At 37.7% G+C, this 23,580-nt stretch overlaps 1 protein-coding gene across 1 annotated transcript in view; it reads right to left on the minus strand.

Moving 5' to 3' along the window:
- Positions 1-23,580, minus strand: part of LOC126470654 (glycine receptor subunit alpha-4-like) — a 450,264-nt gene that overhangs the window by 28,421 nt on the left and 398,263 nt on the right. Inside the window, exons 6-8 of the mRNA XM_050098640.1 lie at positions 18,159-18,385; positions 6,088-6,170; positions 5,832-5,966 (exon numbers count right to left, since the gene is read on the minus strand). Of these exons, the coding sequence (XP_049954597.1) occupies positions 5,832-5,966; positions 6,088-6,170; positions 18,159-18,385 (445 nt within the window). The remainder of the gene's footprint in view (positions 1-5,831; positions 5,967-6,087; positions 6,171-18,158; positions 18,386-23,580) is intronic.

Genomic DNA, 23,580 nt, shown 5'->3' on the forward strand with positions numbered 1-23,580 from the left:
TGTTTCCAGTGCAGACAGTCATTGAGATATTTCACTGGTAAAAAATTAAAAAAAAAGGTTATTATAAAATCTCTGAAATTTCTTCCTCATTTATGAGTTCTTTCTGAATGACAAATGTTTGCTGCCCTGCTGACATGATGATTTATCATACACGAATGCCAAATCAGTGATTATGATGATAATGTTTACAGCAATAAATTTGGACAATGCAATGAGAGTTGTTTTCATTACTTTTCAGAAAACTTTGTGTTCCAAAGGATAATGTATCCTCTGTAAGTGATGTGTCCCTCCTCCAAGACAGCAACCTGCAGACCTACAACATACTTGCATCCCACAGGTGACCATGTTTCAATGTTTCAAGCACAGTCTGCCACAACAAGTACAAGGGCATGGTATTTTCCTATGCCCTTTCATGTGCCTGCCAGCAGCTCATGCCATACCCTTGGGCTGCAACAGTTTTTAGGATGGCACTCTACCACAGACTGGCAGTTTGGCCTCAGCTATCAAATCAGACTTTCTATCAAGTTCTCTGGGCCAGGAACCAGTTGCATCCACAGCCAATCAGTCAGAGATCTTACTAAGAAATCATTGTTGGAAAGCCACCATGTAGCATTTATCTTAAAATCACTATCAAGGCATTGAATTAACTTCTTCACCCTTGAGCTTTATGCCATCAAGTACTAATCATGTTAGTGATAATCTGTAACTGAATTCACACAGTTAATCATTAATGAATCTAGACTTGAAACTTTCTGTAGTCACTTTGGCCTTCATTCACTTAATCATTATTTGCTTGCTTTGGTTGGACTCCAAGTATCAACTAGATTTTCATTTGTAAATAACTTATTCCAAGAAGGTGTTTCTGTTTATGTACTAGTTAATAAAGTTGTTCTGCATTGTTCATCTGGGTAGTGATCTCATTGTGCACCTACCAGGGCAGGACATATGAGACTGGCAATGAGCACAAAAAATTTGTGAGTTTTCATTCCACCATTTTGTGGCAAGTAAACATTTTCCCCAACTGTGCCGCCTTTCCAAGTTTTAGCTCACCATTCATGATGGCTTCTACATTTCATCCCACCATTTGGTGACAAGTAAATGTTTTCACTGGTTCCAGTGCCACCTCTCTAAGTTTCATCCCATATTAGTTGGTAATGATGATTTCCTCTGGCCCCAGTGCCACCTCCATGTTTCATCCCAGATCATTTGGCTATGAGGTATTTTCTTTTAAACTCTAATTCCCATTTATCCCAGGTAGATGGTGTATTCTTTTGGCTCCACAGGTCAACATTTGTGTTCCACCTCTGAGGACAGTCTCAACATTTTCATCCAACCACTGGCAATGGCTCAGTGTTTCATCCTACCACTGGTTATGGCTTCCACATTTCCATCCCACCACTGCCAATGGCTTCAACATTTACACTCCACAATTGGTAACAGCTTCTATATTTTTATCTCACCACTTTGTGATGAGAGTAACCCTTTTCATCAGCTCCACTGCTCTCTCCCTATATTTTGTCCCACCATTTGGTAGGGTCAACATTTTCTTTGGCTCTAGTGGTAACAATCAAAGTTTCATCCCATCAGCTAACAATGAGGCACAAAAGTTTTTCATCAACTCCAGCATCACAACTGGCTCCTGCAACACCTTCCAACACTTCATTCCATCAACTGGTGTCAAGATTAAAGAACTTTTCAATGTCTGCAGTACTGCCATTAGTTCCTGTGCCATCTTCTAATGTTTCATCCCATCAATCAAAAATGAAGTAGAAGACTTTCTTTGATTGGCTCTGGAACTGCCATTGGCTGTAGCACTTCCTCTCAATGGTTTGTCCTAACAAGTACGTTCAATCTTGACACACAAGTGACTCCTCAAGTCCTATGCATCTTGCATAACATGCAGCAGATGCACAGATGCATTTAGGAGAAGCTGGACAGCATCAACAGGATGCCAGTGGATCTCAGCTGTTATCCCTGATGCACCTCCAGGGGCAATCACCTCTGTACACCATCACTGCAGCTCCCTCCTTCTGGCACAATTCCAGAATCTTCTACTCACTTCTTTCTCTCACGTGGACCTCACAGCAATTCCCACCAATGAACTTCCATGGTTGCAACTGTTCCCTTTCCCCTGGCCCAACCAGCACCTAATCCATTTAAGCAATTTCGGATTCTTTTTTTCTGTGCCTAATCCATGCACACATTTTATGAATATCTTTTCCATACCTAACTCTCTGGTGCTCCTGCACCCAAGTATGCCCTCCAGTCTCATTCATTTTTCCTCCCAAATGTTCCCACAACCAATTTTGCCTTCCATGCACCATAGTTTTATATCCCAAGTGCTTCTTTACCCATATATGAACTTCAGGCACAATCATTTTATATCTCAAGCACTTCTGCAATCACCCATACCATCTGGGCACAATAGTTTTACCTCTCATGTGCCCATACACTCATCCATGCCTTCTGAGCACAAAAATCCAACTTCTCAAGTGCTTCTGCAGTCACGTACATCCTTCAGGAACAGTTTTTCCATCTTTTGGGTGCTCTCCTCTCACATCTGCTCTGTGGGTGCACAGTTCACATGTTCCTTCTACAGTGCTCTCACCCTATCAACCACCAGCATACAGTGTTTCTCTTATTACATTAGCGATCTTTGCAGATTTGCTCCATATGGTTTGCTCCTCAGTAGCTGCCAGTCTAGCCACTGCTCCAGGTCAACCCACACAAGACTCACAGTGGTTCCAGAATCCCAGTCTCTAGACATAGCTACTGGACATCTCTGACGTCATTTTCTCAGTGAGTAGATGATGACTCATCACCCCCCCCCCCCCCCCAATCTCCCCCCCAAGGAAGGGGCCCAGATTGTTACTCTTCACTCAGATGACTTCACCATCTCTTCCCTGGGGGAGAGATGCTATGTCACTCCTACAAGACAGCAACCTATGTACCTGCAACATGCACATGTCTTGCAGGGGCCTGCTTCAGGCATCATCTGCCACAACAGGCACAAGCACCTGTAAGAAAACACCAATCCACACTCATCTCACATTGGTAAGTGTTCTAGATAACAAACACCACCACCACAATACATGCCAGTTTATTGTACACATAGTCTCTGGCAGCCACGACAAGAGGTGCCAACCTTGTTCCCAGCAATTTGTGCTGCCATGACCACAGCACTGTGATTGTGGGCTTTATTTTCCTATGCCTTGTCACATACCTCCAGCAGCTCATGCCATATCCATGCACCATGACAGTATTAAGGCTGGTGCTCAATCATGGATTGGCAGTTTGTTCTCAGCTATTGAACCAGTCATTCCTTCAAGTTCTCTGGGCCAGGTGCTGGTTGCATCCTGAGCCCATCAATCAGAACTCTCACTAATTAATGACTGTCAGAAAGTCACTGTGCAGTATTTATCTTCTAATCCCTACTGAGCTAAGGGTAGTGACTTAACTTCTCAACTTCTTCATACGTGGGCTTTATGCTAGCAAGTAATAATTATGTTAGTGGTAACCTGTAACTGAGTTTGCACAATTAGTCATTACTGAATACAGACTTAAACCTTTTTGTTACTCACTTCAGTCTTCAGACACTTAACAATTATTTGCTTTCTTTGTTTGGACTACAAGTACCAAACAGATTTTTATTTGTAAATAACTTACTCCAAGAAGGAGCTTCTGTTTATGTGCTAATTAATAAACTGGTTCTACATTTTTCACCTGGACAATGTTCTCATTGCACTCCGCCAGTGCAGGATATACCAGTAAGGCCCTGGCATGTCTTAGGAAAAAAATTGTCTTATGAAGGGAAATTTAGAATGCCTGTACCTCTGAGAAGTTCCAGGTATTTATGTTATTAATTTTTATATAAGGTGAATGGAGTAAATCAACAAGTCGACAGTGAAACCGGTCAAACAAAGTTTAGGTAGCTAAATTTGAAGAAATGCTATGGTATGCTGCTGCCATATCTGGTTTATAACTAAATATATTATATCAGAGGTTGAAAATATTGGTACAGTTGTACAGTTCTTTTATTTAGAACTCAACCGGTTTCAGGATCTTATACGCCCATCAGCAGGTGATACAACTCCGTGCTGTGACCCTGAGTGCTGCAGTGCACACGTAGAGAATGTGGTGTATAACCAGCTGGTAATACACTGCATCCTGAACTTGTCCATCACAGTGCTTGGGGTCACAGCATGAAGCTATAACACCTGATGATGGCTGCATAAGAGCCTGAAACCAGTTCTGTTCTAAATAAAGGAACCTTACAACTGTAGCCATACTTTCAACCATATACTGCTCAGTTGTGGATGTTCCTCCAACAGGACTGTTTTTAAACACACACACAAAAAAGTTTTGCATCACCCTGGTTCCCAGAACTCCTGAAGATAGACATTGTCTGTGGATACAATATCACAGACACAGTCCCTTTGACTGTTCAGAGATGTCACTAAATCCACCAAAAGATGTAAACAACCAGGCATGAGCAGTGCCTATTAGACAGCTGATCAGTTCCAGTCATTCCACCAGGAAGCAGGTACACAGGTCATGTTGTCTGTAGTTCAACCATGCCTAGACAGTCAATACCGAGATTTGATCACATCCGCATTGTTACTTTGTGCCAGGAAGGGCTCTCAACAAGGGAAATTTCCAGGTGTCTTGGGTGAACCAAAGCGATGTTGTTCAGACATGGAAGAGAGACAGAGAGACATGAATTGTCAATGACATGCCTCACTCAGGCCACGCAAGGGCTGCTACTGCAGTGGATGGCCGGTACCTACAAATTATGACTTGGAAGAATGCTGACGGCAATGCCACCATGTTGAATAATGCTTTTCGTGCAGCCACAGGATATGTTACAGCTCAAACTGTGTGCAATAGGCTGCATGATGTGCAACTTCACTCCCGATGTTCATGCAAGGTCCATCTTTGCAACCATGACACCATGCAGCATGGTACAGATAGGCCCAACAACATGCCAAATGAACCTCTCAAGATTGGCATCACGTTCACTTCACCAATGAGTGTTGCATATGCCTTCAACCAGACAATTGTCAGAGATGTGTTTGGAGGCCACCCAGTCAGGCTGAACGCATTAGACACACTGTCCAGTGTGTGCAGCGAGGTGGAGGTTCCCTGCTGTTTTGGGGTGGCATTATGTCAGGCCGATGTACACCACTGGTGGTCAAGGAAGGCACTGTAATGGCTGTACGATACGCAAAAGCCATCATCCGACAGACAGTGCAACTATATCGGCAGCATATTGGCAAGCCATTCATCTTCATGGATGACAATTCGCACCCCCATCGTGCACATCTTGTGAATGACTTCCTTCAGGATGATGACATTGCTTGACTAGAGTGTCCAGCATGTTCTCCAGACATGAACCCTGTCGATCATGCCTGGTATAGACTTAAAAGGGCTGTTTATGGATGATGTGACCCAACAAATACTCTGAGGGATCCACACCAAATTGCCGTTGAGTGGGACAATCTGGACCAACAGTGCCTTGATGAACTTGTGGTTAGTATGCCACGATGAATACAGGTATGCATCAATGCAAGAGGACATGCTACTGTGTATTAATGGTACCAGTGTGTACAGCAATCTGGACCACCACCTCTCAAGGTCTCGCTGTATGGTGGTACAATGTTCAATTTGTGGTTCTCATGAGCAATAAAAAGGACAGAAATGATGTTTATGTTGATCTCTATTCCAATTTTCTGTACAGGTTCTGGTACTCTCTGAACCAAGGTGATGCAAAACTTTTTTTCATGTGTGTATATTATAGTAACATTTATATGGAAGTCAATGATTAATCATACCTGTGGAGTAAGGAATGGTGCAATCTCCTGTATAGTTGTTAGATATATCCAACTGTGGTAGTTCTATGTCAGGGTTCACAACTAGTGGATCTGTTGTATTCCATATGAATACTAAATCATGAACTGTATGAGATACTGAAAAAATAAAATATGAAGACATTTTTATAACATCAGATGAATTTGTAGCTGCTCCTTTTATCATCCAAGATATCTCATTTATCAAGTTAAGAGAACAGTGATATATTTAGAAACTTACAGCTCTCAATCATCATTGAACAAACTTGTGTATCATGAGGATAAGATTCAAATTTCATTGCACATGACAACACCAATGTTAATCTGAAACATAAAAGTTTGATGCTACAAACTACACTGTTTGAAATATTGTATGAATCATTAGTTTTGCCTTTGCCATTCATAACCATGCTAAATACAGTTTTCTTCACCTCAGTGTTCCTTTATTCAATATTATCCACTTAATGCTTGAAAATTAATTGGGACATTTATATAGGAAACACCAGCATGAATTTCACCTCACAAATGAAATTTTATTACAAATACAGCAGGATGACATCTGTACACTTTATTACATAGTACATTTTTTTATGTCTGATCCACAGAAGCAATGAAACAAAATGTGTGACACTCTCCCCAATTACAAATGCAAATAGTTAAGGAACTACTATAAACAGTGTGTGGAATATCAGAGTTAGAATAAGTTTAGTAAGTATGACTGGAGTTGTAAGATGATGATGAGAAACTTGAATGAAACAAGTAGGCAGTGAAAATGTCTAAAACTATAGCCAGTATTGTGGAAACTAGTGTCAATATTTACGTCAAATACTAATGTTAAGTAATGATGCAAAAAAATTCTGCTCCTACTACTCTATCCCTCATGTAGGCCTATTGTATATTCTTTTGGATGTATTGTATTGTTATTAAATAAAATAGCATAGTTTTCTATTTTAAATCTTAAATTGTTTAATTTCACTTTATGTTCTGAACCATGTATAAATAATTTTTATTGCATTCTACATTTTTGTTTTATCAAGTTGTGTGTCTGGCTGAGAACATCCATATGATGTCATATTGTATTTGGATGAATGAATGGAATGTAAATAATGAAGGATATACAGAATTTTTTTTAAAAATTTGAAGAACTAGATCTGTACCACTATATTTTATAAAAGGAAAGACCTAAATACCATCACAGAGCTATATGACTCTTCTGTTATTTCATTCCTCTCTTTTTTCTGAAAAACCCAGATGATACTTCCTGTATCAGACTGCTAAATTAACATCCAGAAGTAACTTTTTAGTAGCCTCAAAATTCTTCTTTAATATAGAGCATAAATGGAGAAAGTACTATCACCTTTCATTAATGAAACTCTGGAGGTATAAAATGTAACAAAAATTAAGCTCTTAACTGGCTCTGTGAATTTGCTAAGGACTCTAAAACATTTTTAAGAAAATTCATCTGTTGTAATATTAGTGGACACTCATATCCTCCTACACCTCCAGCTGCCACTCTTTCACAATTAGAGAGTTGTCTGAAAACAGGAAGGAGACAGTATCACAGGAAAAAGATGAAATGAAATTATTTTAAAATCCATGAAGCAATTAGAGAGGCTTTCTTCTTTTTAAGAATTTGTACAAATAATTTACCCTACATCTTTTCTGCAGGTACATTAATAATATTTTTGTGTCAGATAAGACTGACAGAAGATACCTAGAGTCAGTATTGCATGTATGTGGCATTTTCATAGTTACTCTGGGAAGTGTGAAAGAAAGATATAGTGCAATAATGAATGACAGCCTGTGTTTGCACCCAACTGAAATCTGGGATTTAAAACTAAAAACAATAATTGGTTGTTTGTGTGGCAACTATGACTGAATGATGGCAGTAAAGCATTCTGATCTGTTAGACTGGGTAGAAAAGGAAAAGTAATTCATAAAACAACCATAAGTAACATACAAAAATTACATTTAGAAAAAATGTTGATAAAACATCAATGGCCAAAATGTTACGAAACAAATACTATGATGAAAAATATGGTAACTTCTTAAATATTGCCTTATAAAAAATGAATCCAGTTTCTTCTTACACCACATGAGTGTAAATTAGAACATAAATGAGGAGAAAAGTTAGTTAACATTTGCAATCAAAAGAATGTATGCCAAGAAGAGATAGAGCTCTATATAATCATATGACTTCCTCCCTTTAAGAACTATTGCAAAATTTTAAATTTAAGTGGTGTGCACTAATCTCAATAAATTAGGGCTGCAAGAATGAAGCAAAATATTTGTGGAGTTTTATTGAAACAAAAACTATAAGGTGAATAAAATTTAATCTTTTAATAACAATATGTATGGGACAGAGGAAGACAGACTGAAGTAACTGATTACAGGTGAAAAGTATTTGCTAAAAATAGCTGAAGTAATCATTAATCAGCCAACTGCAAGGAAACAGAATTTGAACAATAGTGCAACTAGGGTAAGTGGTTTGAAAGCTAAAGTGTATGTGCAGATTCATTTGACATCCTCGGGCAGACAACAAAAGCATCAGCTAAGGAACAACAATTTGAAGGATACCATAAATAATGTGATCATAGAGATCTTTGGGTCACAGGGAAGTATACATTGTTATGACTTTTATTCCCAAAGTAAGATTTATTCCCACTGAATAGCCCTGCTTCCAACCTTCTCTACAACCAAAAGATTGCATTTTTGCAGTTCATTCACTGAAACAAGATGTATTTTGACTGTGGCATTTGAAATTTTACGTGCCATTTTCATCTGTCAAAATTCAATTTACTGCATAAAGTCTAATTACACACACACCCCTCAACCTTTTCTGGTTCTTAAAAAAATAATGCTTAGTTTATGATATAATGTAGTACCATTCATAAGCAACTCATATATCAGTTTTTTATCATCACACTAAGTCATTGATTTTATTCAATATATCTTACCAGAAAGAACAGCCTTCAGAAATGTGAAATAAGTCAGTGCATGCATAAGCAGAAATACATAGCTGAGAAAAACTACATACCATAATCTGCTACAAAATATGTGTACCTGTACAAAAAAATGCAATGAGTCAACATTTTACAATCATCAGGAAATCTGTGGCTTTCCCAGATAATGCAAAACCAGTAAGGAAACACAACATAGGATCATGTATGGAATTTTTCCTCCTTAGACTTATGCATTATTGTATCTGCACTTGCTACTAACATTAAAATGTCATACTGTACAAACTATGGAGATGTAAAGAAATGAAAACAATTGCTTACAGAAGCTTTATCTCTCTAACTAAGGTTCAAAATTAAGTACTGCATTCATGCACAAAAATCTGTCAAAGAAGCCAGAAAACATAGAGAAAAAATTGGGAATGTACCTACGTGTAACTGCAAGCAACTGAATTAGAGACACCCACCTAGCATCAGGTAGCATTCCCTTTTGCCATGATTATATTGGTGATGTAATATGTCATGTAGCACCAAAGGAACTGAAAAGCCATTGCATGTGAACACTTAACTACTACCCATAAATTCCAGATAATGTTTGGAGCTGGGTCCGAGGAACTACTCATTCATCTGTACTTCAGAACTGTGGATTCCCATAATTCCTTTTCCACTGATAGAAAAATTTGAACTAGAAACTTATATTAATACTACATTGTATAGGTGAAGTTTGAGGTAAGGTGGATAATAGAAACAAAATAAATACTGGAAGGCAGAAAGCATGTTTATCTCTCTGAGGCTCATCAGCGCTGGTATTATGTATAGCAATCCAGCTCATTTGATTAGTGAAGCAGCTATCACACTATTGTGTGTTAGAAGCTGCATTCACAAACAGTATTTAATGTTGCAGGTAAATGTATGTTGTATATATGTTTTCTCTGTGTTCATTCGACCTTCTTGACTGCCTTGTGGTCATTATTGCAATACAAATAGGTGACATGTTATGGGATACACATTCATGAGGAATTGTTAGTTAGGTACACTGAAAAGCCAAAGAAATTGGTAAATGGTGTGACATGGACTCGACTAATGTCTGAAGTAGTGCTGGAGGGAATTGACACCATGAATCCTGCAGGGCTGTTCATAAATCCATAAAAGTCTGAGGAGGTGGAGATTTCTTCTGAACAGCATGTTGCAAGGCACCCCAGATATGCTTAATAATGTTCATTTCTAGGGAGTCTGGTGGCCAGCAGAAGTGTTTAAACTCAGAAAAGTGTTCCTGGTGCCACTCTGTAGCAATTCTGGATATGTGGAGTGTCATGTTATCCTGTTGGAATTGCCCAAGTCCATCACATTGCACAATGGACATGAATGGGTGCAGCTGATCAGACAGGATGCTTATGTATGTGTCACCTGTCAAAGTCATATCTAAATGTATCAGGGGTCCCATATCACACCTACTGCACAAGCCCCACTCCATTACAGAGCCTCCATCAGCTTTAACAGTCTCCTGCTGACATGCAGGGCCCATGGATTCATGAAGTTCCATACTCATACACACCCATCCACTTGATACAATTTGAAATGAGACTCTGCCAAACAGACAACATGTTTCCAGTCATCAACAGTCCAATGCCAGTGTTGACAGTCCCAGTTGAGGTGTATAACTTTGTGTTGTGCAGTCATCAAGCATACACAAATGGGCCTTTGGCTCCAAAAGCCCATATCAATGATGTTTCATTGAATGGTTCACACGTTGACACTTGTTGATGGCCCAGCATGTAAATCTGCAGAAATTTGCGAAAGGGTTGCATGTGTGTCACATTGAATGATTCTCTTCAGCTGTCATTGGTCCCGTTCTTGCAGGATCTTTTTCTGGACACAGTGATGTCAGATATTTGAGATTTAGCAGATTCCTGGTATTCATGGTACACTTGTGAAATGGTCGAATGGTAAAATCCCCACTTCATCGCTACCTCGGAGGTGCTGTGTCCCATTGCTTGTGTGCCAACTATAACACCATGTTAAAACTCTCTTAAATATTGATAACCTGCCATTGCAGCAACAGTAACTGATCTAACAACTGTGCCAGACACTTGTTATTTTCTGCCTGTTTGTATCTCTCTGTATTTGAATACACATGCCTGTACCAGTTTCTTTGGCACTTCAGTATAGTTACTTACTTTTTCCATTGATCAATCTCACAGTAACCTTTATGATGTGGAATGTGTTGGGTACATAAGAAATGCACTCATAAATTGAGGGTTACTTTTATCCCTTTCTGTGCCAAAGATAGGTTAGGTAGAGCATAATGTAAGTCTTTCTTTCTTCTGGTGTTATAATCTTGAGTGTCACTGTTGTTTTTAAAGCACTACCACACCACCGGCCTACATTGATGTTTTAAGTACCTTCTTCCTTCCCACTGTTGAAGAGCCATTCAGGGATGGCGACTGCACACCGGCCTACGTTGATGTTTTAAGTACCTTCTTCCTTCCCACTGTTGAAGAGCCATTCAGGGATGGCGACTGCATCTTTCAACATGATCGAGCACCTGTTCATAATGCACGGTCTGTGGCGGAGTGGTTACACTACAATAACATCCCTGTAATGGACTGGCCTGCACAGAGTCCTGACCTGAATCCTGTAGAACACCTTTGGGATGTTTTGGAATGCCGACTTTGTGTCAGGCCTCACCTCTCCTCAGTGCAACACTCCATGAATAATGGGCTACCATTCGCCAAGAAACCTTCTGGAACCTGATTAAATGTATGCCTGCAAGAGTGGAAGCTGTCATCAAGGCTAAGGGTGGGCCAACACCATATTGAATTCCAGCATTACAGATGGAGGGTACCACGAACTTGTAAGTAATTTTCGGCCATGTGTCCAGATACTTTTGATCATATAGTGTACAATACTTACATTAACAAGTCTTTAATAAAAAAATCTTGACTCCAGTCTTTGTTGTTTAATGCAAAGAATGGCATGAAAATTTCCATCCAGACTGTTCAATTGAAATAAATGTTACATTCAGCACAACTGTCCAATTTTGACCTCAGATCTATGTAAAGTAACCAGATGGATGTGGACTCCTTCTGACAATTAGTTTTAGGTATTTTGCATGTCCTGTGGATCATACTAATGACAACTTGCTGTGATCTATAATGTGGAACATGTTGGTATGCTTACAAATAAGATAAGATAACATAATTTAGTATGAAGACATAAACATAAAAATAATATCACAAATGAAGCTAGTAGCAACCTCATAAACATCCTTCACAATTTTGGCATGTTCCTGTTTGTCAATACAGCAACAAGGGTAACCACAATGACTGCATTGGTAACTGACCGTGTGGCGATAGGTATGGACAAGGAAAATTTTAATGCTGCTGTGAAAAACCTTGGACAATAACAGTAAAATCAGGCATGGAAAAATTCCCTAAACTTCAAACTACAAAAGACACTGATGAGAAACTTAAGTTTTCAAGAAAACTAGCAAACTAGACTTGGAATGAAGTGTACCAAACCCATGTCAATGCAGAGAAACCAACGCCAATGCAAAATTCTTAAAGTTGTCAACATAATTTGAATTCAACTTTAAAAATAAAGTTCCAAAGGTATCCACATCACTAAAAATGTCTCACAAACACATATGAGTAATAGCAGATATTAGAAGGTTCTCCCAAACTCTCAAGTACCTCAACTATGTAAAAAAGAGTTATTATGAACCAGGGTTCTTAAATTTCTAGCATAGGTACAAAATGATCTACAAGGGTGCTGATTGTCACAAAAAATAATATAATAACAAAATAATACACAATACAGAGAATAAAAGCAAAGGAATCTGGGATGTCAGTAAAAAGGAAGCAGGGGGAGAGAAACAAAAGCATAATAGCATACTGTTAATAATGGTAGAAGTAAAAGATCCATATGACCAAGCAAACTATGTATATCATACTTGTTCAACTACTGCAGAGAGATACAAAAAAATCCCAAAACAAATATGACACCTGTGAATAATTATCTACAATGTACAATGATGATGTTATCAACCACAGAGCTTGAACTGATTAAATCGTGCAAAACCTAAAAATTAAAAAGTCATTAGGCTTAGATGAAGTACCAAGATGTGTGCCAAAACAATACGTGCAGAGTAGACAGGCTCTCTTAATTATCATAATAAAATAGTGATTTACATCAGGGAATTTTGCTTAATATTTAAAATAGGGAAGAGTTATTTTTCTGCTAAAGAAATGTAATGCAGAAAATATATAAAACCACTGACCAATTTCATCTTTCCCAAAGTAATAGAATAATTTATGAAAGGTTAATGAGTTCCTTGAGTAAATTCAACCTTCTACGTGAATCACAGTTTGGGTCCTGAAGTGGAAGAAGTTCAGACTCAGCTATAGCAGAATTCATGAAAGTGGTATCTGATAATCTTGGCAAGGATGAGTGTATCATAGGATTTTCTTCATATTTTTACAGTGGACAAATGCACAAAATACGAACTGAAGAGAAACAGCCACAAGAATAATGGAAATACGGAAGCGTCCGATCCCACCCGTCTGCTTTGACCTATGACGTCACAAATATGGCGGAAATAAAAACAAACACACACACTTTCCACAAGAAGCCTAATGACACTAACAGGACAAGCGCGGGAAATGGGGTGTTTTGGGTGGGGGGCAAACTAAATATAAACACATTTAGATGCCTTGCATAGCTACAACGTGTAAGTGAAGACAGCCATGCATGAATACCCACCCACCTCCCCAGGGGTCGTAACCCCTGGAACCCATAGAAGATAAAGATGCTTCAGTAGCTGATTAGTGTTTTTTGTCTTTTTTAAAAAAAAATCTCACAGGATAGAACGAACAGATCAGAAAGATAAATATAATAAACTAAAACAGAAATTCGAGGAAACAGATTATTAAAATAAGTAATGAGTGTTTTTAAATTAAAAAAAAAAATCTCACGAGATAGAACGAACAGATCAGAAAAGTAAATAAAATAAGATAAAACAGAACTGGAGACAGCCACACTCAAACCAAACTCCACGCCGTCATGACGTCACACACAACAACACCCTTACGTTACCTGTCAAAGCCGACGCGTTGGATCGGACGCTTCTGTCGACCCAGAATAATTACTAAAAGTAGTAATTAATTTCATTGCAAAGATCTGTTCCAAAAAAATGGGGGTTGTAATTGCACCACATGAGCACATTTATTAATCAGTTAAGTACATCAAAAATAACATTACTAATTGCTGCACAAACAGCTCTATCTGTGACTATTGAACAAGATATGGACTGAACTTATATCTACCAAGAAAGAATAAACATAAAAGTCAAAGTAGTATTTTCTATCAGGGAATAAAATTATGCAGTAAATTGCCCACAGAGATCAAAGAGATTATTAAAATGAATTTATTTAAAAAGAAAGTTAGAAATATCAGTTAAGCTCTACATCCTATAGACTGAAGGACTACTTGGATCGTTATGTGTAATGGTACAGTATGAGAAAATGTAACACAAATAATAATAATAATAATAATAATAATAATAAGGTCTGAGAAAGGAAAGATAATAATAATGCAATTATCATTTCACATAACACTTTCACACTGTGTACTTGTTCCTGGAAAACCATAACCCCAAAGTGCTACATATAATACCAACACCTTATCCTCTCTCTGAGATCAACATCTCAGTCATTATAGAGGAATGCTAAACTCAGTTTATCAGGCTATCAAATGGGAAGTTGCAGAGCACAAATTGGAAACCAAACATTGTCACTGTAGCCCTAATATCAGATGACAGTGTGTGAAGTGCTACATTATGAAACAATATGTGTACTGTGTGTGTAGTGTGTCCTGTGACTAGTAGTGAGAAACAAATGAACAGCGGAGCACTACCCTCTTACATTATTAAACAACTTCTTTGAAAAACTAGGGTTAAACCAAATGATATAACACTCTGTTAAACAGTCTGACCTTGTATTTGGAAGAATGGAGGCTACAACTACCATCTGATTTAGGTTACATTATTTCCATAAATTACTTCAGGTGAATGCTAGGAAGGTTCCTACTATAAGGTGGCAGCCAACTATCTGTTCCATCCTTGTCAAACTACAGTTTTAGGTATGAAAATATATATAAATATATAAAATATGTTATTTTCATTTTCCTTGATTTTAGTACTATGATATGTCTGATATCTTTGAAAAAGTGATTGACAGATGAATGAAACTACTACTACTGCAACTACTACTACTGTTGCCGGCCGAAGTGGCCGTGCGGTTAAAGGCGCTGCAGTCTGGAACCGCAAGACCGCTATGGTCGCAGGTTCGAATCCTGCCTCAGGCATGGATGTTTGTGATGTCCTTAGGTTAGTTAGGTTTAACTAGTTCTAAGTTCTTGGGGACTAATGACCTCAGCAGTTGAGTCCCATAGTGCTCAGAGCCATTTGAACCATTTGAACTACTACTGTTGTTGCTGCTACCACTACTGTCACTACTATGTTCACCCTTGGTATTATTATTATTATTATTATTATTACACTAGCTCATCAAAAGTATCCAGACAGCTCTGTGTAATGTTGAATTGACCACTGGATGTCACATGGACTCATCAGAATAAAAGGGGGCAGAAAGTATTGTGTCATCAGTGGAGAAGCAGTAACAGTGGAATGGGTCAGTCACAATGTGGACTATTCATTGAAAGTCACCTAAGTGAGAAATCCATTAGGGATATATTGACCCTTCTAAAGTCATCTGTCAGTGATGTGATTGAGAAGTGGAAATGCAAAGGAACAACCACAGCTAAACCAAGACCAGACAGACTTCATGTGCTGATGAACAGGGACTGTTGAGCATTTCAGAGAGTGAATGTACAAAATCACATGAAACCTATGGAAGGAAACACTCATTAAGTTCCAGAGTGCTAACAGCAGCAAGCTAGTACAATGACTGTGCTTAGGGAGCTACACAGAATGTGGTACTGTGGTTGAGCAGCTCCTCATAAGCCGAACATTTCTACAGTCAAAGATAAGCAGTGCTTGAGGCATTGTGAAGACTGATGCCAGTGGACAGTGAGTGAGTGTAATACTTGATTTGGAGTGAAGAACCACACTATACTCTGTGGCAATTTGATGCAAGAGTTTGATTTTGAAAAATGCCTAGAGAACGTTATGTGCCAATAGTGAAGTATGGAGGAGATTTTTTTCCGGCAACAGGGTGTTTCTTGTGTGTGCATGTGGTCCTTTTACTGTGCTTAAGAAAATGTTAAATGAAGAAGGATATGAACATATTTTACAGCATTGTGCATTGTGTACAGAAAAGGAACAGTCTGCAGATAATGATCGTATCAGCATGAATGTTTACCCAGTCATAAAGCTGCATCTGTGAGGCAATGGGTTTTGGACAATTATATACCTGAAATGGACTGGCCTGCCCAACGTCCTAGCCTGAAGCCAGTGAAACACATTTGGGATTAGAATGTTGACTTCACTCCAGCCACACCATCTGGCATCACTAGCATCACTATCTTCCCCACCTTTGGCTCCTGGGGAAGAATGGGCTGCCTTTCCCCACAGACATTTACATATCTCACTGAAAGTGTCCCCAGAAAAGCTCAAACCATTGCAAAGAAGGAGGTTGCACACAATCCTTATTAATGTCTGCTAATATGTGTCTCGATACTTTGGATCAGGTGGTGTATTATTATTTGGTAACTGTAGTCCAACTGCGTACATACTACCTTTCATTATCTGCCAGCACCTTTAATTCACAAGAACGAATGTCAAATCTTTTATGGCTGCAGACTTCTCTCATTTCTGTGCAAGAGTCACACTATACTGCAGATAGTGAAGCATATTTTTGTTCCCAATGTTATATTTATGAATGCCACTGTTATTTTGAAACTATGCCTTTGTTTTAATAGGCAGATGTGTAAAAAAAATCTCATGTTATGTTTCTTTATCATATACGTAAGTGGACACAAACTTGAAAAAATATTGTGAAACCCGCGTTTTATGTTTTCGTGTGGTCCAGACTTTAAAAACGCAAAACTGAGGAAAATGCAGAATTGAGCAAATTGTTAAAACCCCCTCAAAACACAAGCAAAAACACATATAATTGGCATATATGATCAAAAGTAGCAATACTCTCCAATACTTCGGATAAAATTTATCTAAGTGAAGGAAATTTAATGTACAATACAATGTTTATACAATAATTTGTGGTAACGAATTTCATCAATTTTTAAGAAATCACAGATGTGTAACAGCAAGTGTATGTAGTAGTTGGAACTGTATCATGTCAGATCACAAAAGTCTTTAAAATGTGCTATCTCAAAACCATTGTTCTATTTCTGTGTGAGATATTTGTCATAGCATATCAATTGCACAAAAAGTATATTTTCAGTACTTCACAAAATGCTTTCACCCCTACCTACACTCCTGTCATTGAAGAGTCACTCCCCTTCTCCACATATCCAGTAGGCGAATTCATTTTACGTGTGTTGGTGTGGTGTGGTGTGGTGGCTGCACTGGGAAGTCACTAGCCAATAAGAGTGACATTTCCTTGATTATGACCAAGCATATTCTTCAAGACTCGGTGTATGAATGTAGAAGGTTGATAATTGATGTTGTTGGTGAATACAGCACATCAAAAATACATTCAAAAACCTCAGTTACTAGTGGCACAAGAAAAGACAGTGACTGGACGCCTTTGTCATGTATTTCCTTGGTCTGGAACACTTCACGCCAACTGTCTTGTTTTTCCATTACCACTGCAACCTAACTGTAGTTGTACATAATTGCGTGGTGAAGCTAAATTTTGGAGTTTCAATGGCAAAATTGATTGTCGATTACTTCAGTATTTCCTCTCTACAATGGTCTAAAATAATCCCTTAACTCTGCCACTACCCTTGGTGCAAACTATTTGCCTTTTCTGCCACTTATAACTCGTTTAGTCACATCAAATTTAAATAGGAAGAAAACAGTGTGAAGTCAAGTGAGACGTCGAGTATGAAATTAGAATTGAGTTAAACCTTACCAGGAAGAAATGTAAAATTGGGTAATTTTTAACACTGTTCTTTCGGTTTTTTCACAGGGGCTATAAATTTATGGTGTGGAATTGCAAAAAATGTAAAATTAGAGGACATAAAATATAAGTTTCAATGCAGTATATAATTATGTATGCAGCCTTAGTCAGAGTCTAGTCATATGTGAGTCTCAGAAATATACCTGTAAAATTCTGTGGATTGGTCAGTGAGAGAAAGGTCAATTTGGACAGAAGGTGTCAATGCTAACATACATATATTTGTTTACAATAATTAAATGTTGTGGATAACATACTTGGACATATACAGTAGAGTCTTGTCATGATATAGCCATAAATAATGGTTTGGAATACTCATTTCATGGAATGTGACTTTTTTGGCATTCTTGAAGAAACAGTCTGGTCTCCAAATGTCATGAAGCCACTCAACATCCAGTATTCTATATTCTTCACTCATATACTCAGGTAGGCGGAGCCGGGGGTCTCTCCAGCTTTGTGCTAAGAAAATGTCTGCCACGTATGTCTGAAACACAAAAAAGTATTTGGTAACATAATCAAGGTCAACTAAGTGTAAGCTAAAGACTATCAACAATGCACATATTCTCAATTATCACCATTTTCCTATTATGTTCAGCCATCATTATCAATTAAAAGAAGAGAAAGACCGCAATTTTGATTATAAATTATGGAAATATAGATTTATTAAGGAGAACAAAATAAATTTATTGCGATGGTGTGTCCAGATACATAGAAGTCCTACACTATGTTACTGGGCTCACTGTTATGATTTCCTGGAATACCATATCATTGTCTTACAAATACCAGAGGAAGCTGAGCAGGCTATTTAGTCTCAGTAAATAAGAATTATAGTCTATGGAGAGATGATTCATATTCCTGCAACATGGAGGACACAAAAAATGGGGCATTGTCACAATCAGATGGGAATACAAGACCACCTCTAATGAAATGGCATCAAAAGATTGTTGATCACTAATCTTCCTTATGGGCGGAGGATGAAATTGATCATGGCCAATTAAGTGGTATGTTAGTGTTTGACTGGAGGCACAGAAAAGTTAAATCATAAGAGCATGGTCGTGGGCTGTTAATATGATCTATTGCTTTTACCACTATATTACACCTTTTGAGAATTACGAATAAGGTATTAGATGTATTAGATGTTAAAAAACCTGTGGTAGCCATAGAGGTGCTTGATGGATGTATCTTTTATTTTTTCTTCATTATAATAAATTGTCATTTTTAAGACCCTGGTAGACCATCGAATGAAACTAGTGCTGTGGAATGGCTAAATATTCATAACATACAAGTGTATGAAAATGTTTATTCTCCCTGAAACATGAGTATGAGGTAGTCTGCATGTAAGTGAAAACATTATAGACACAAATCAGTGTATCAGACTTTTGTGTATTCTATCAAAATTACAACTGTGAACTTCAGTTAAGAGTTTCTAGAAAACAGAACATAGTGTGTCATTCTGAATGGAGAGAAGTCTTCAGACATAAAAGTAACTTCACACGTGCCCCAGAGCAGTATTATAGGACCATTAGTTTTCACATCAAAGTTTGCTACTGTGAGTGTAATTGATATGGATCAATTCTTGCAAAGATGTGACTATAGTAGTCATGGGCTACATCCAAACGAAATAGGGAAGTTCAGACTGAGTAACAGTATTGTAACAAAAATAGAAACATGTGGAAACAGGATGAAATAATAAAAACACCTACAACTAACTGTGACAGGAAAGTCTCTCTTTGTGTTGCAGAAGCCACTCCATGCCAAGTTATCAAGGAAAGTAATATGAGTGCAAGGGATACATGTATATCAGTGTGTCAGGCTAACATTGCTAAATCTATAGAAAACTCCTCGCTTCTTCAAAAGCTGTGGACATCAATGCTATATTACATTTCATCAAAAGGATCTCAAGGCCTTTCTGCTGCTGCATCCCAAGTAGAAAACTGCACCACTGTACTTCAAGTTTCAATGAGAGCAAGATGAGTTCCAAAGAGAAGGAATGGTCTTTTATGGCTGGCACTTTCACAATCATAGCATCATCATCAAATAGACAAACCTCCAACTGTGACGTAGGCCCCTATATAAACAACACATCTCTAAGTGAAACAGTGAATATATATATATATATATATATATATATATATATATATATATATATATATATATATATATATATATATATATATATATATAATAGAGGGAAACATTCCACGTGGGAAAAATTTATCAAAAAACAAAGATGATGTGACTTACCGAACGAAAGCGCTGGCAGGTCGAAAGACACACAAACATACACACAAAATTCAAGCTTTCGCAACAAACTGTTGCCTCATCAGGAAAGAGGGAAGGAGAGGGAAAGACAAAAGGATGTGGGTTTTAAGGGAGAGGTTAAGGAGTCATTCCAGTCCCGGGAGCGGAAAGACTTACCTTAGGGGGGAAAAAGGACGGGTATACACTCGCACACACACACACATATCCATCCACACATATACAGACACAAGCAGACATATATATATATATATATATATATATATATATATATATATATATATATATATATATATATATATATATATGGTGTGTGTCAGGACAGTGAACCGTACTGCAATTTACACAGACATACAAAAAGAGAAGAAAAACAGACACCATGTAGGATGATACATTTGAATGTGCAGTATGTTACAGGTATTAGTAAATGAGCACTTGCCACATTTGTTAGTATTAAAGAAACATGGTCTGAAATGTAACGAAATTAGGTACGGTAATCTAGATAGTTATTTATTGGCAGACAGTTATCATATAACTCAGCATAAGTGTGATGGTGTGGCAGTCTTTGTCAATGAACATATTCAGCATAAGAAACTTGGCCTTATTGAGTGATAGATTGAAGAGGAACATTAGAAGTGAGTGATATTGTAATCCAATGGAAAAAGCATGGAGTCAATGTGGTAAATTACAAAGTAATAGAAATATATACTCCACCTCATGCAGATGTAATCAATCTTATCTACAGTTTCAATAGCAAAATTAGACAAACTGGGCCCAATGACCGTACTGTTCTTGGAGACCGTAATATTGATGCAAACTCCAGCAACATGGCTAATATGAAACTTGCAGACATATTGTTGAAGACACTGTTAAGTATAGTAAAACAGACTTTTGTTACTCAGGCCACCTTGCACATTAGACAGAATAAGAAAATCAGGTCCTAAACGAATAACAAAAACTTTTGAAAAGAAATTAGCTTTACATAATAATGATGTCAACACTTTTAAAAGTAAACTAGCTGAGAAGAGATGGGTTATACTCTGCCACATGGAAGGATCAAACAACAAATGGGATGAGTTTTACTCCAGTCTACTGAGACACTTTGGCTCATGCTGCCCTATTAAAAAAATGCAAATATGGTCAACACATGTTCAGAGAGGAAAAATAACAAACTCAGGCTTCCAGCCAACCTTCTTAAACCTAGGCAAAATATTCATGACCTAGATGTCCTGTGCAAATCAACAAGACTGCATATTTTCGAATAAAAATATAACATAGCTAAAATAAACCTTTGAAGCTGAACTTTCAAATCTTAGAAAGCAAGTCCATGGTAATGAAATACCACAGTCCACTAATGTAAACAAAGCTTTCTGGAAATTGATCAATAAGTATCAAAAAACCTCCACAGCTGGGGATACCAAATAATTAAGCATTATACAAGATGGTAGTATTATAAAAGGCCCATAAGCAATATATAACCTTTTTAATAAAAAATTCATATCATCAACAGAAAATCATTATGGACTATAGTCTATAGACATGCACTGAGAGATACCGAATTTGTTGATTTTCAATTTTATGATGTTAATGAAAATGAAACAAGCAAGATAATGTTCATATTAAACAAAGAAAACTCAGCTGGATGAGGTCGTATGTGAAGTGCTGTAGCTAAAAAATGCATTAAATAAATAGTTAAACCATGAACCTACCTTGTAAACTGCAGCATTATGAAAAAATTTTATACTAGCAGTCTAAAAATAAGCATTGTTAAACCATTGCATAAGAAGATCCCTAACTTTAGTAAGGTTTTGGAAATGGTTATCCTTTCCCAGCTCATTTTACAAAAAAGAAAAAAAAAAAAGAAAAGAAATTCGTAACCGAAACACAACCTGGCTTTACAAAAGATCACTGCACAACAACTGCAGTTACTCAATTTCTCCGTAAAGTATACACAGTCCTAGACAAAGGAATGAAGACAATGGGCATATTTTCGGATCTTTCGAAAGCCTTTGACTCAGTCGATCATGGGCTCCTCATTAAGAAATTAAAGTCATACAATACCAAAGACTCATCTATGCATGTCCATATACTTAACAAATCATGAGCAACATACTAAATTTTCATGCAAAATAGCTAATAAAGTCATATATTCCCATTTTTCTAGAGATAAAGTAATCCAGAGGATGCCATACGGATCAATCCCTTCCTCTTCTTTATGCCAATGACATGACACAGCCCTTCAACTTACATCTAGTAAGCTATGCTGATGACACCTCCCTCTTATTTTATGAGAGCGTTGCAGTCAACTGCAACTAAGGGTGTAATGGAAGTAGCCACGTATTTTCTACACCAAGGTCTAAACACAGTGCATCAGTAAATCCCAACTACTTACATTTAAGGGGGCAAACCACATTAGGAAGTTCAAAAATTTCCGATTTTTTTATTGTATAAATCGTTAGCTTAACTATACAAGAATACGCTGTCAAAATTTCAAAGCGAAATTCGCATTCGTTTAGATTTTATGAGCATAGAACCGAGTGCACATCGGGTACCAGTACAGGTTCGAGTGCAGATGGGGTGGGGCACTACCTCAGGTGGGCTTGACCGCAACCTCACAGTCGATTTGTATACTAACGTAGCCTTGAAACGGCTTTCTTTTTAAATAAAGGTACAGAAGGTACTGGAAGCATCAACACAAGGGATTATTTCGGTTATATTACGTTAGAGCGCCGTTGTACCTTACTTGGAGTCAGTTCTGACTCAGCCTTCTACGAGTGTGTTTGTAATTGAGACTGAGAAATGTCTTCGCATCCGAAAGGCGACCATGAGTCTAACGAACGCCGCAGTAAACCGTGTGAAAGATAGGAAGGTTGGAGAGCTCGGAAAGCATTGCTGCAAGCGCAAAACGAAGCCTATGAGGAAGAAGAAGGATTATTATATGGTGTTGGACTCGCAGATTAATCGGTAAGAATTTTACATTACTATTAACTTCCTTGGATTTCTAGTTTCCGAGAATTTATTTTTCAAACGTATTTATCTCGAAATGACTTTAGTCGCATTTGCGTGGAGTCTTAACTCAAAAAGCTTAGAACCGATTATTAAGAAAATTGATAGTTTGATTCTTTATAAAATTACGAAGTATGTGAACCAATTTGTGAGACGAAAACATGATTTTAAGGCTATTTTTCTCTGCATAATTAAGAACAGTCAGTGCAAGAGTTTTCCATCAATCCAGAGACTCTTCAGCAGTCACACATAATGATCCACTCTTGAGACAAACCGGCTAGCTGTAGTATTTCTTTTGGCAGCCTCCTCGAAACTTCATTGTTTCTTTTCACGACGCCATACCCTTCATCTTTTCAAAGGTGTCCTATTATTGAATCAAGATGACGGTTAGTGTTTAGAGATGATTCCAGAGGT

This window comes from Schistocerca serialis, chromosome 3, assembly GCF_023864345.2.
Source record: "Schistocerca serialis cubense isolate TAMUIC-IGC-003099 chromosome 3, iqSchSeri2.2, whole genome shotgun sequence".
Taxonomy (NCBI): domain Eukaryota; kingdom Metazoa; phylum Arthropoda; class Insecta; order Orthoptera; family Acrididae; genus Schistocerca; species Schistocerca serialis.